Source organism: Lepisma saccharinum, chromosome 11, assembly GCF_977018435.1.
Source record: "Lepisma saccharinum chromosome 11, izLepSacc3.1, whole genome shotgun sequence".
Lineage (NCBI taxonomy): Eukaryota > Metazoa > Arthropoda > Insecta > Zygentoma > Lepismatidae > Lepisma > Lepisma saccharinum.
Window position 1 is genome coordinate 33,471,929 of NC_139239.1, and position 14,969 is coordinate 33,486,897.

Consider the following 14,969-nt stretch of genomic DNA (forward strand, 5'->3'; position numbering starts at 1 on the left):
AGCAGTCGATGATGCATTTACTACGGATGGTAAAGTTATTTTTTGTCGAGTGTGCGATAAAAAAGTTGGGTGCACTATGAAGTCTCAATTAGATCAACATGTTCGCACTTCACTTCATGTGAAAAACAAACAACTACGGAGTGAAAAGAAGCTAGTTTTACTAACCCAGATGCAAGAGGATTCTTCATTCAGTGTGTTTTACAAGGAAATGTGCGAAGCAATGATTGCAGCAAACATCCCTTGGTATAAAATTCAAGTACCGAAGTTCCGGGATTTTCTGGAAAAATATTGTGGCCGTAAACTTCCTGACGAGTCAACCCTTCGAAAGCGATATCTTCCACATTTCTACAAATAAACTTTAGAATCAATTAGGGCAGAAGTAGGCAGTTCCTATGTGTGGATTTCCATCGACGAAACAACTGATGCTTTGGAATTTCATTGTTGGAACGCTAATTGCTGATTCTCCATCTACACCACATCTCATTGCATGCAAAGTTCTAGAGCGTACTAATCATTCCACCATAGCACGATTTGTGAATGACAGTCTTAAATTGTTGTATCCGGATGGCGTACAAGAAGAGAGAGTTCTTCTCATGTTCACAGACAGTGCGTCATACATGTTAAAAGCTGCTACGGCACTTAAAGTGTTTTATCCTAACTTGATCCACTTTACTTGCTTGGCACATGCTCTCCAACGCATTGCTGAGGAGGTGAGAGGCAATTTCCCGGAAGTCAACCAACTTATTTCTTCCACGAGAAAGGTATTTCTGAAGGCACCACAACTTGTGCAAGTTTACAAGGAACAATTGCCAGGTGTACCACTTCCTCCGGAACCTATTCTTACTAGATGGGGCACTTGGATCCGGGCAAGTAAGTTTTACAACGAACATTTTGAAGAAGTGAAATCTGTGCTTGACTCATTTTCGGCGGACTCAGCTGTATCGGTACGCACTGCTCAAAATCTCTTCAAGGACACCAAACTTGCTTGCGATATGGCATACATAAACAGCAATTTTGGTTGGATTGATACAAGCATAAAAAAACCCTCCCAATGATATTTCTCCCGACCACATTCACCTCCTGAAGTACGCTCCGGTTACTTCTTGTGACGTGGAGAGAAGTTTCTCTGCGTACAAGAACATATTATCTGATCGGCGACAAACATTTACTTCTGAACATTTGGAAATGTACCTGGTAACATATTGTAAGTTAAATAATTAAATACAGTGCCTGCCCCAAGATCAAAGGTAACCTGAATTTTTGTAAGTGCTTTTTGAGTGAAAAATTTGGGCAACGAAAATTTACTACTGAATATTTTGAATGGTACATGGTGACATTGTATATTAAATATTGAATATATTCAAATTGTGGTTAATATTTTTGCTCTATAAGAACATAAAAAATACTTAATGTAAGCATTGTAATATTGTAACTTCAATTTTTGTAAGTCTTTTTGAAATAAACATATCCCTTTGTGAGGAAAAAATGTAACAAAAATAGGAAGTAACGTTTGGAATAAATATTTATAGTACATATTTCATTATGAATTTACATATTTTTTACATATTTCAGACATTTTTATTACATATTTATGTACATATTTTAGGGGTTGATATTAAATAAAAATCCGGGCTTCAGTAATAAGGCATGTTTTATACAGCGTATATTGATACAACTGTAGGTCTTCTGGAAATAGTGTACAAAGAAACACACTGCCGGAATTGGCAACACTGGTCGATTGTCTTTTATTGCGGTGGGAAGTCTGGCGATTGACTAATATTTTTGTTTTTGTGAACAGGTGTGTATTATACTTTACTTTTGGTAAAACCGAAGTGTTATGGAAATCTGGTGTTTTTGTATGGTTTCGGTATGAAAACTTTCGATATTCGAAATAATAGTATTTTGGAAATTAACGTAACGAAGTTTCACATGACGTCTTGCATTTTAAAATTTATAAACTAGCCTAATCACATACTATACCTATATGGCATAGTATGTGACAACAGTATGATATAGTGAAAACACATTTCACTCGTTTGTTTCCGAATTATTTACATTTGTACTTACCTTATATGCATAGTGGGACAATTTTCAACTTGGGATTATGTTTTTTTCACTGAAAAAAGCGTAATTTTTCACATTACAAGTATTTATTGGTCGCTTTCGTTACACATAATATGGCGGGCAAATCTTGAGTCACGTTGTCTATCATCAAACTAAATGTCTGTTATATCGGAGACACATTTCTAACGCATATTTTAAATTTCAAATGGTTCATACTTACCAAGTGTGGGTAACACTTTACTATACCGGAGACGGATTTCGTCAAATTTACAGGAGAAAGTACTTACGCGAATAATTTTCTGTAGCGTTGTTGATGTTCAGGAATGTAGTTTTGATCCATTTTAATGCAAATGCATGTAGTTTTCTATGAAAATCTATTTCCGACGCGCTATTGCTGCTGCTGCCATTCGCTTTCTGCACGAGAGCACAATACGCGCTATTTCTGCTGCTACAAGATGACGTGTCGAGGATGCGTCGTGAAGTTGTTGCCGCGTGTGGAAGATGCCATGAAATTTGTAATTCCGATGTTGTCCGTATATGCTAAATTGAACGTAAGGAGTGCTAATGGAACCTAACCTAACAGGCCTAACCTAACCTAGTAGGCATACCTCGTCCCCGTGATGGTTCGTGGGGCTATCGTATGTAAGAAATAGACACTATTTTCGTTAGAAATAAATCATTTCACCTAAAGAAATGTTCCGCAATGCAGAATAGTATGTTAGCAATCTAAAAAATTGTGAAATAAATCATAGATAGGTGTCTCCGGTATATTAAAGTAGTACCCAATTGTGTATTGCGGAACCTATTTCAAGGTGCCATTATGCTTTTTACATGAAAATAACTTTGATTTTTCACATTACGAGTAATTCTTTTGGGTCCTTTCTTCCGTTGCGGAACATACAATATTTCGCGCACAGCTGTGGATCATCACGCGTCGTGCTTGTGTTTTGTCGATTTGGAGTGGGCATGCAGTGTTGCAACCTTCTTAACCGAAAAATACCTACTTTCGTGTTCATTATGTCATCACAAACCATTGACGGATAGCCCCAAAAACCATTCATGTTAGCCCCACGAAACATTTCTGGCAAGGTTAGGTTAGGTAAGCATAGTTAAAAAAAATAAAAATAAAAAAATTCTGGTAAAAAAAAGGCACGTTTGGAAACACTTATTCCTCTTGCGAGACCGCGTGACTCTCGACACTCGCGCCATCTGCAGGTTCATAATGGAAACAACAGCATAATGTGTCGCTTCGCACAAAAGGCTACTTTATTACATCAAAAGTGCTTATTTTCTGTTGTGCAGCATTCCATAGTGACAAAATACATCCACGAAGTTTTATAAATGCAACAGAAACTCAAAACTCATTTCCGTAAGTAATTTCTCCTGTAAATTTGAAGAAAAGTGTCTCCGATATAACAGACATTTACCATCATCAGCTGATATGCAGTGTTTCCAAACTTATGAACTGAAAAATGCTGCACAAACTATTCACACAAGGTTTTTAAGCGAAAATTGATCCACAAACCATTAACGGAAGGTTAGGTTAGGTTAGGTTCAGTTAGTTTAGGCAAGCATAGAAAATTAAATTGGAAAAAAAAACGCTCACACGTCATGTTGTAAAACTACCACGTGGTTGCTACACTAACACTTATTAACCAACAAATGCTGCACAAACTATTCACAGATGGCTTTTAGGCTAAAATTGATCCACAAACCATTCTCGGAAGGTTAGGTTAGGTTCAGTTAGGTTAGGCAAACAGAAAATAAAAAACCGTTCACACGTCATCTTGTAAAACTACCGCGTGGTTGCTACACATGTCAGGGGGTTACATAATCGAATGCATGGAACATTTGATTCACGTAGTCGATGGTAATGGTGGCATGAGCTATCATGCAACGGAGATACATTAATGTCGAAAATGACATTATTTACCGGCCGAATAAGTTGCACAAATGGAAAAAAATACACTATTCCCAGCTTCCAAAAGTCCACAGGAACTCAATTCCGTAAGTAGTTTCCCATCTTTTCTCCTGTAAATTTGAAGAAATGTGTTTTCACTATATCAGTCTGTTACCCATATTTGCATGCATAACCTTATCTTACGTCCTTTCGTTGTCACCTTGGGATCAAGGATTCCCTGGTTCGATACTCTGTGTAGGCACATGGCACAGTGGTTCCGATCCCAGTTGAAACACTGTAGGTCCAGTACCAATTAGCCTTTCTGTGCATTAAGTGGACTTAAAACCACAATGAAATGAAATAACCATATCTTAGTAAATTAAAAAATACACTTTGCATGAATTCCATTTAAAAGATGACGCAATACGATAGTTCTATTTTGCAATATTTTTATTGGTAAAATTTAAGTATCCCCAAAACGTATTTCGTCAATTTTACAGGAGAAAGTACTTATCGAACTGACTTTCCGTACACTTTTGAAAGGTCGTGCAAGTGTTTTTTTCCCATCGCTTAATTTATTTCGCCGGTAAATCATGTATTTTTGAAGATTAATGTCTCTCCAATGCACGAAAGCTGTAGCCTCTATGTCCTTCCACTACGTGAATCAAATGTTGCATGCGTTTGATGACATAACCCCCAGTCAGTGTTTCCAACCACACCGTTGTTCTCCAACAACATGAGAATTTTAACTATGTTTGCCTAACCTTGCCATGCATGGTTCGTGGGGCTATTTATGAATGGTTGTGGGGCTATCCGTGAATGGTTCATGGGGCTAATTATGAATGGTTCGTGAGGTTTTTGAACCTGGAAAAAAATACAAAATCAGTAACACGAAAGTAGGTATTTTCGATGAAGAAGGTTGCAACTTTGCATAACCACTGATTATTGACAACACTAGTCAAGATTTCTCCGCCATATTGCATGTATCGCAAGCGAAAACGAAGAAACAAGAATTACTCGATATGTCAAAAATTGAGATTATTTGCATGAAAAAAAAAAACAAACGAAATGGCACTTTCAAGAATCCTTAGGAATGCACAATACGTAAGTACCGATGTGCAAAAGAAGAAAATGAAGGAATTTCAGACGTTTCGGGGATACTTAACATTTATGTTTTTATTTAACCCTATAACACTACCATACGTAAAATTTACGTATGCTTCGCGCTCAATTCCCTCCCCTACCTCCCACATGGCACCCACCTACCCCTCTGCCTATGGTATTCCTCGGGCATTCTGTCAGGCACGTGGCAGCACTGTGGTAAGGAGGGCGTAAGCAATGAACGTCTTTAGTTTGTTCGTTATGTGGGACTCTGCACGTCAATAATACGTAGCGATAGTAACAAGAAAAATCTTGCACGTAATTTTGACATGCATGTAGTAATAACGGCATTTGTATTCACGTAAGATAGGCGTGCAGGTAGTAATATGCATAGTGAAAATGTCTTAAAAACGTATGACAACTGATATTTTGGTAAGTTGTGAAGAAGATATTTTGGAAGTTGAGGACTCTGATATTAGTGATTATGATAGCGAGGACCCAGAATATGTTCCTGATGATTCGGAGTTACTGTGAAAAGATACAAGAAGCAGAGGTTTGCGAAGAAACATCAAGGACTCAGGACAAAGGTCAGAAGAGGAAGCGGACCTCACGTGTGGAACGTCATCAACCACATCAAATTGGTTGAAACTGTTGCTGGAAGCAACAGGAACATGACTTGTGACAATTGGTTCACAAGTGCTCCACTTGTTGAAAAACTTCTCAAAGAAAAAATACTAACAATGGTCGGAACAATAAAGAAAAATAACCGAGAACTGCCATCAGAGTTCAAAGATTTAGATTTTCAAGATAGAAAGACTGGATCAAGCCTCTTCCTGTTTCACGACGATGTAACTGCAGTATCATATAACTCCAAACAAAACAAAATTGTGGCTTTAATTTCAACAATGCACAAAGATGCAACAATCAACAGTGAAAGTAAGAAACCTGAAATAATTTTGACCTACAATTCTACAAAGGGTGGAGTAGATACCTTTGATCAAATGTGCCGACAAATTAATGCTGGAAGAAAAACTAAGCCATGGCCCTTCTAATTTTTCTACAATGGTGGCCAAAAGTCTCGAAAATCATCAAAATTTTCAATTATTCATACTTTTAAATTCTCTCACCCTTAAAACAATTGATGAAATTTTACATATTATTTATAAAATGTATACTATAAGATTACGAACAAATATAGATACAAATTATCATAATTTCCATACTCTCGTATTTTGTAGCATGTCCTTTGATTTTTAACACTTCCAATATCCATTTGGCCATAGAGTGCGCCAAGCGTTGACAGTAATCTGGCGTAATTTCAGTGACCCATACTTCCTTGATTTTTTGTACCAGGTCATTGTATGACGTTGGGGACTTCTCCGAGACCTTCATCTTCATGATGGACCATGCATTTTCTGTGATGTTTAGATCTGGTGAACTGCCTGGCCATGGATGGAGCAACTGGTAGTTGTGCGAGGTTAGGCAGGATTTCACTTTCTTAGTACCATGGCAAGTAGCTCCATCTTGTTGAAAATAAGTACACTGATGAATGTCCATAACAGCTGGGAGCTTCTGTTGAAGGATCTGTATATACACCTCTCCATTTATGGTAGTGTTCCTTGGCATTATCCATAGTGATCCATGTCCTTTTGCGGAAAACAACCCCAGACCATCACTTTTTCTGCTTGCTTCATAGTAGGGACGACATAACGTTGGTCATACCTTTTGTTTTTGGGGCATTTACATATTTATTATAATGGAAAAGCTGAGTAAATGTTGATTCATCAGAAAACATCACTGATTCCCAGTCCTCTGCTGTCCAAGCCACGTAACGACGACACAATTTTATACGATCAGCGATATTTTTTTGTGATTTACAGTTTGACGTTGTGTGCGTGTATTGCGTGTGTGTCTGTGAAAGTGCATGTGTTTGGTTAGTGAACGTTAAATTCCATAATGCCTCCAGTACTGTTGTTCATATTTTATCACTTTAGAATTGCTCAAAAGAAAGAAATTATGTGGATGCATGACCATTTCAACTCTCGGCTCCGGTACGTGTTCTTGTAGGAATTATATGAAGGAAGCTGTTATTTTTGCTGCTTAATGCGATGCATGTTTTTTTTGTGTGTTAAAATTGGCATGCTTTGATGGGTGACAAGTTCATAACAAAAGAGAAAGCCACACAGCTTATCGTCTGGTGGCAATATATGTACTTCTTACTTATTCTTGTTATTATTGCAGAAGCCGGCATCGTTTGTAAATATGTACAGTCACGGACACAGTCGGCTTTTAATGATTCCATTGAAAGTCAATGTATTCTTTGCAAGCCGGCAGTGTCCGTGACTACAAGAAAGGCAGCTGGCAGTCAGCCATCACAAAGGCAAAAATACTGCTTAAGTAGGAGTGTTTGTGGTCCAATTGTGTCACGGTTTAACATGTTTGCAAGTTACACTGTTCTACAAATTTTCACTTTTTTCTGTTACGGATAGGAAAGTAGCTCCTTCTTACTGAAATTGACCTCCTGAACACAAATATGTACTTCATTTTCTAAGATTGGCTCTTAACTTGAAGTTACGGCATAATTCATGTTACCCATAAGCAATGCATTGGTGCTTATTTTCAAGATAAGCATAATTCACGTTACATAACAATCATAATGAACGTGGGCATAACTTAATAGATATATTAAAAGCACCCGCAAAAGGAGGCCCCCCCGCACTTGCTCCCCCACCGATATATCTGGGAAGAATTAATGCAATTCAAATTTTGAAATAAAAGCGTGAAAACATAGATGAGAGATGCCGTGAAAGACAGATGCAGATTAACTTAATGCTGGTGATGCTTTATGATAATTCTTTTAACTGGTGGGGGGGGGGAGCATAACTCTGTTTTCTCCACTTTAAACACTTTCGTATTCAGCATCCTCATATTAGTAAAGATTGAGTACTCTCATTTCTGTAATAAAACGTGTGTAGAACAGTGTTATTAGTTCTCAAACCAGTGGTAGTGTCAGTCGTGTACAGTGATCAGAACGCTACATTTTAAAATAGCTTCGCTACAGCTACCACTACTTGTCCAAAAATGTAGCTTCGCTACAGCTACAACTACATTTACTAAAAAGTAGCTCGCTAATGCTACTCGCTACTTCACTACTTTTGCGCTACTTCTGCATAAGAAAAAAAGCTTGAAACAAGCACAAGGATATTCAAAAGAAGCTCCTAGTATGATAGTTGTACTTACTAGAAAATACGATCGTAGATCGTTATACGAGCATAATTCGTTAGATGTTTGCTCTAACTTTGCGGATAGCTGGGGAGTGCTTCTTTGGTATAGCTAAATGAGTGACAGGTGGAGGTTTTCTTTATGTAAGTTTCCGGTTGGGAATGCTTCCCTGAAGGCACAGTGGAAACTTTGTCACCTTGTAATCAAAGGGGTCCCAGGTTAGATACCTGGCGGAGGCAATAGTGGTTCAGATCCAGTCTGGATTAGCTTGTCTCTGTGCATAAAGTGAACTCAAAACAAAAACTAGGAAAAACATCTAGTTGGGAGGATGGATTCTCCTGCTCCTCCATTCCCCACACTGCTCATCATCATCATTCACCAGTCTTCCTCATTCCCACAATTAGCCAAAAGTGGCAGAAAGCGACTCTAGAGAAGATAATAACAAAATAAACCATTCATCCTCATTGCCATGATTAGAAAAAGGTACAGAAAAGCGACGTAAAAGTAGAATAATTACATACATGTGGAAACTGTATATTAACTAAAGAAAATTATAGTTTCTGCAGAAAAGTCAATATCTCGTACATACTTTTTACAATATCATAAAATATATTGAGGAAAGTGATGTGTAAACTCGAGTGTTGTACGTTGCAATTTTAAAATTTCTGAAAAAATATTGTATGTCATTGTAGGGGAGACTGGATCGCTCGTTTTTGCGCTACAAGTTGTGTTTTACACAGATATTAATGACATTTACCTGCCTCTTACACCATGGATATCAACAGGATTTGTTCCTGGGGTGGCGCAAATGAGGCCTTTTTTTAGGGTTGACGCAAACGAGGCATGTTTCTCCCCAAAATAGCGATGCAGCTAAAAAAACGTAACCGTTAGCCAGAATATATTAATATATACCAATTCAGTTTAGTTATCTGGATATTAGATTTATTCTATACTAATGAAATATATTACGCAGATACCTATAATCTGCGATATCAAGATATTTGTAATCTAGATTATAAGTATTTGCAAGTAATAGACTGTCTTTATGAACCTCCTCCAAAAGTAAGCGTTATTGTCAATTTTTTTTAACGCTGTCATCACTTTCAAAAGTTTCCTCATAATGGAGAGAAGAAATGTAGCTGTAGCGAATATTCGCTACAACTACAGGAATTTTGTAGCTTCGCTACAGCTACCGCTACAAATTTTGTTGCTAACTACAGTAGCGACGCTACAAGAAGCGTGCTACTTCCGACCACTGGTCGTGTATCACATGTCGTTGCAGTTCCAGTGGATGTGCTTATTGGGAGTAAAATGCCACCAGGTCCATTAATGCAATGGAAAAATAATAAATTGTTTAATTTTATTTGAAATCACTATGAAGTCTTCTTCACATCGTTTTGGGTAATTGTTCACATGAATTAGTCCATATTTAGTGAAGTTTTAGTCCATATGTATGTTCAATAAAGCCACTTGTTACCACATAATAATCCCAGTTCTGGTTATAATGCATGGTGTTTAAAACTCAACATTAGATAGAGGTGAGTTCTCTAATTTCCTTGTTCTACGAACAGCTGTGCTTCGGCGCATTGCAGCGATTTCTCTGTCGAACAGATTAGCAACACTGGTTCTCACATTCTGCTGCACCGATTGCGGCAGAAATATCTGAGTCAGACTATAGCTATTTCAAAAAGGTGTGGCTCAGTGATAGAAATATGGAGGAAGGATGGAAGTAGTGGTAGCCTGGCCCTCCTGAAGGCAGTCCCGAATGATCCTGATTGAAAGTCCCAACTCCCTCTTTTTTAGCACCTAAAAAGAATCTGTTCCTTAAAAAAAATATTTATATGAGGATAAAGTTACACTAGCAAGATTTTTTGTTTCGTATAGAGAGGTGAGGAGCAGAATGGACTGACCGACTGAGGGTTGAGTTTCACGTGAACCTCCTTTGATGTCACTGTGTCAGGAGGAAATTATGTGAACAATTTGCAAGTTACTCACTTCTCAGAGTACGAGACTGCTTATCTCATTCCATAGATCATCATTTCAGCCTATAGTTGATCAGATGGGTGTTGACTGTTGACCCGACGTTATGAATGAATAAAAATAAAACATAAGTCAACACAATGCTTACTATGGGTTTCGAATGAGCTCCCCCCCCCTCAGGTTTTCTGATTATCTACTGCATCTTGTGGAGTATGAAATATATATTGAAAAACTGGTACCAAAAATATCAGAACATTTGGGCACTTACATGATCATGTTCCAATTCTCCACTACATGGCCTGCACACTTCTCTCATGCTCTAAAGGCTAGAAGGTTTAACCTGGCATTGCCCCTACCAAAAACTGATCAGTTGTTTATAGGACGTCGTTGTCGATGATTTCAGCACAAGCAAGCAAACATGCCATGTTGCGAGTAGTTACTGAGGAGTCCAAGTGCAGACCTCTCCACTACCAGAAAATTATGTCCATGACAATGTGGAAACAAAGGACTCAGATTCCACAAACAAGGGAAATGGCAATCCCTGGTAGGCAGAGAACTAAGCATGTACTCTCTCCAAGGCTTCTGCCAGTGGATGAACACCCACTTCATGCCCGGGAAAGTCAGCTAGCAGAAGGAAATCTACAATTTGGCACCAACTTTGCCAGGTTAAGCCTTCTAGCCTTTACATGATGTAAATACACTGCAATACAGAAGTCAGGGTCTCAAGTTTTCGCATACTGATACCAACTTGTAGTAAAGAAAACAACAAAAAAAAAACACATAGAAGTAGTAATTGTAGTAGTAATAATTGCACATAGACAGGCTAGCGTCAGTATTTCAGGCAGTTTTTGTTTGCAGAATGTGGGTGTATGAAAAGAAACACCATCCCAACACACCCCGTGAGATAAAATATCACCACTCATATAATTTCTTTATATAGTTTCTTCACAAGCTATTCCATTTTTTTTTTTTCTTTTTGCAAGGAGTTATGCGTTGCCACTGACACGTAAATTACATTAGCTTCGGAAGAAGCACACATTCTTGTTTGAAATTTCTAACAGCTTTTTTTATTGTAGGTTTGGATGTGAGAAAATATAAATTATGCCTAGAGTAATCTCACAAGAAACATTTGATGAAACTGTGAGGGAGAACATAGAGGATTTTCAACTAGATGTAGAAGAAGCAATCCAAGATGCCGTGAAACAGTTTGAAGCTCAGGTTTGTGGTCATAGTTCTCGGTGACATTTTCTTTTCCTACTAATCCACCATCTTCCAACAAATTTGTGAAGTTGTTGACATTGTGAATTAAATGTGTATTCTGTGTGAATTTTTATTCATGGAAGTTGTTGTCCATGTTAGCATCTCCTTCATAACAAGTACTAAAAGTATATAGCATACCTGTATTGATTAGAAAACTTAAAGACGTTGATGTTTCAACCGGAGCACCAAGGGTCTTCTTCACATCAGGAATTAAAACATAATAAAACTTATGAAAATAGTTGAATAGACACACAGGAGGTGATCCGGACAGGAAAGTGAAGCAGGGTCAGATGTCATAATATTAAGGTAATGGATATCCCCAGGTAAGCTCTAACATGCATGGTTAAGAACTAATTGAGTTGTGTTTAGTCACCCAATGACTTTTATCAATCATTTCCAAAAGATATTATGTCACCCACTTCTGGAATACATCTGCTGTAGCAGCAGCTGTTCACATTGCCATACTTGTTTTTATCATTTCTATAGTGTTTTATTCTTGTCCTTAATAAGATCCTTGGTGCTTAAAGTTGAAATATGAAACTTTATTTTAAACTTTCTATATGTTATATATTCTTAGTATTTTTGTCAGCAATCTAATAGTTAACTGAACCAAGATTCATGCTAATTATCTTCAATGAAACATTAATAAACCTTGAAATAATGTATATGCATCATCGTTGTTTCTCCATGAAATCAGTACACAAAGGTATGTTAATTTTTGAGACACTCCATTCTCTCCAATTGGTCCCACTTCGAGTATGGGGAATTATTTTCAATGTTTGGAAATAACTTTAAATTCATATCTGAAGTTTGTAGAAAATAAACATGCCATTTTTAAGTCAGGGAAATCAGTAAATCTGCAAGAAATCTGTTAAAAGTATATTTTAGGGCTTAATAGGGTCATTCATTTCATGTCAAATCAAGAAGGTCCACAACCTTACATTTTTTATTCATTTGAAATTTGACATACTGGAAGGTCACTTGAGGTAGGAAAATATGCAACTTTGCAGATCCATATCTTTTGTATTTGCGAAATTACAGTGTTGCAAACTGCGATATTGACCATTTTTTCCAACATCTTGTTAACTTATATTTTAGCAATATAGGAGGGATACGGATGGTTTTGGAAAGGTCTTGAAGGGCTCTTTCACACAAGATATAGCATGTCTATGCCAGGGTAAAGAAACAATTGAAGGTGATGTAAAGAAAACTTTCATAGCCATTTTCTCAAAAATGGGTCTTTTCATTTTTTTTAAAAAAATACATGTCATACATACAATATTACTCAATAAGTATACAAAATTTAAAAATGGGACACTAATGGGATCCGGAGTTATGTTAGATTTAGTTTAGGTTAGGGTAGGTTAGGTAGTGGATGATAACAGATTTTGAGAGACAAATTCCTAATATTCAAAAGTAAAAGTCTAACAGAAATGAAATACAATAGTCTGTGAATTAACATACTTGAATATGATGTTTAAATTCCAGTTTATTAGAAATACAGGGTGACTCAAAAGTTTGGTTCTATAGGCAACTCCGTTATTAGTGCACATAGTGAAAAATGAAAAGAGGGGAAAGTTGGTGGAAGTAGGTGAATTTCAATCTAAAGTGCTTGAATTTTCAATGTAGCATGTACCATTCAGGATGTACACTGGTACAGCCCTAGTTGGTAACAAAAAATGCCACGTGCTTGGTCCGGAATATTGTATTACATTGGAATATCACACAATAAAGGGTAACTTAAGATCGATTGATTAATTTTGTGTTTTAAGTCCACTTTATGCACAGAAGGCTAATCGGGACTGGACCTACAGTTTAAAGTGGGATCCGAACCACTATGTGCCTCCGTCGGGTATCAAACCTCAAACCTGGACCCCTTAATTACAAGGTGACGATGCTACCACTTCACCATAGCGAAGGCCCCAGGTAACGTGAGAATTGATGACGATAATTAAAGCTCCAGACCACTAGAAAAGGCTAAATCACGGATTTCATCAAAACTTGTTATCCAAATTTACATTACCAGTGTTTTATTGTAGTTTAATTACTACTACTAATACTACTGCTGTTACTATTTATACCACTACTACTACTATTAAGTAGTAGTGATTGTACATAAATATATTAATGAAGGCAATAGAACAATATTACTTTCTAGTCAACAGTTATTTATATATTATTGATTGATTGATTCAATTGCTTTATTGTACTTCGCTTTTTGTGCCACTTTGGCTAATTTGCGAAGATGAGGATGAGTGATGATATGATGAAATTGATGAATGGACACTCACAAACATCCATGACCAGGCCAGGATTTGAATCTGGGACCCCTGGCGATGTAGTGCAATGTGCTAACCACTCTGCCACAGAACTGGCTTTATGTATTATTGATGAGACATTTTAAGTGTGAAGAAGATCCATGAGAACAAGAAAATAAATTGAAATAAGCATAGCATGGAACTCACCCAAAGAGGCAATTATGATCATTAGAGCCCGGAAGTTTGGCAAAATGCCTCTTTTTATCTACTGCATATATTGATAAAATTTTTCCGGATATACGTTTTTTCGAATGTTTTAGAAGCCTTTTCATTTTGCCTATTTGGGACCCCACTGCCTATTTTTAATTATAATGCCTTTTTTTGCCTTTTTCAATGAAATTTGACCATTTTTTTAAAAAAAAATGTGTATATAAATTATTTTTCTCCCAAAAAACGTTGTTGGCATTTATTTTTCTTCCGTTTATTATGTGAATAATTTTCGCCTTATTTAAGTAATATTGAACTCATGCATGTTTCAACATTGCTGAAGGAGAAAAGTGTGAGAAAAAAGTATTTCATGCTGAGTTAGGATATTGCCTTTCGGTTAACATTTCCTTGTGCATGATTGACTGCTGAAGTGGACAGGTTGATTTCGAACACAAAGAAGATATTTCTGAAATCTCCCTCTCGAAACCGAAAATTTCAGGAAGTTGCGATTGAGCTTAGTTTACCTCAGCAACCAGTCTTGACGAGATAGGGAACCTGGATATCAGCAGCTATATATTATGCTAACAACCTTGAAAAAATCAGTGAGGTGATAGATGCTCTTCCAGAAAATGAAGCGGCTTCAATTCGTGAAGTGAAAAAACTCCTGTGCTATTCAAGTTTATTTTTGCACATTATGGAGCATTGCCAGAGACAATTACAATTATAGCATCCATGAAAATCTTCGAGGAATCTATGCAGCAGATGATGGAAGTCCCAGAAGAAAAGGGGTCAGCTGTTGCGGAAAAGTGCAAACCGGTAGTGAGTGCAAATGAGGACTTGAAACAATTGAAAACAATTTGTGATATTCTAAAAGGTGAAAATGCTGTTACCGAAATGAGTCCAGCTACATTAGCTTGTTTTATGTATGCTCCAATAACTTCTGTCGAAGTAGAAAGATCATTTTCTATTATGAGAAA

At 37.1% G+C, this 14,969-nt stretch overlaps 2 protein-coding genes across 2 annotated transcripts in view; one reads left to right on the plus strand and one right to left on the minus strand.

Annotated features, from left to right (window-relative positions):
• The first annotated feature begins 1,714 nt into the window (after positions 1–1,714).
• The window catches only part of LOC145995194 (armadillo repeat-containing protein 6 homolog), a 32,661-nt gene continuing 19,406 nt past the window's right edge, over positions 1,715–14,969 (plus strand). Inside the window, exons 1-2 of the mRNA XM_083131750.1 lie at positions 1,715–1,798; positions 11,344–11,485. Coding sequence (XP_082987876.1) covers positions 11,369–11,485 — 117 coding nt within the window. The 5' untranslated portion in view covers positions 1,715–1,798; positions 11,344–11,368. The remainder of the gene's footprint in view (positions 1,799–11,343; positions 11,486–14,969) is intronic.
• Positions 6,248–6,691, minus strand: LOC145994995 (uncharacterized). Its single transcript, XM_083131527.1, has one exon. The coding sequence runs from the start codon at positions 6,689–6,691 to the stop codon at positions 6,248–6,250; it is 444 nt and encodes a 147-aa protein (XP_082987653.1).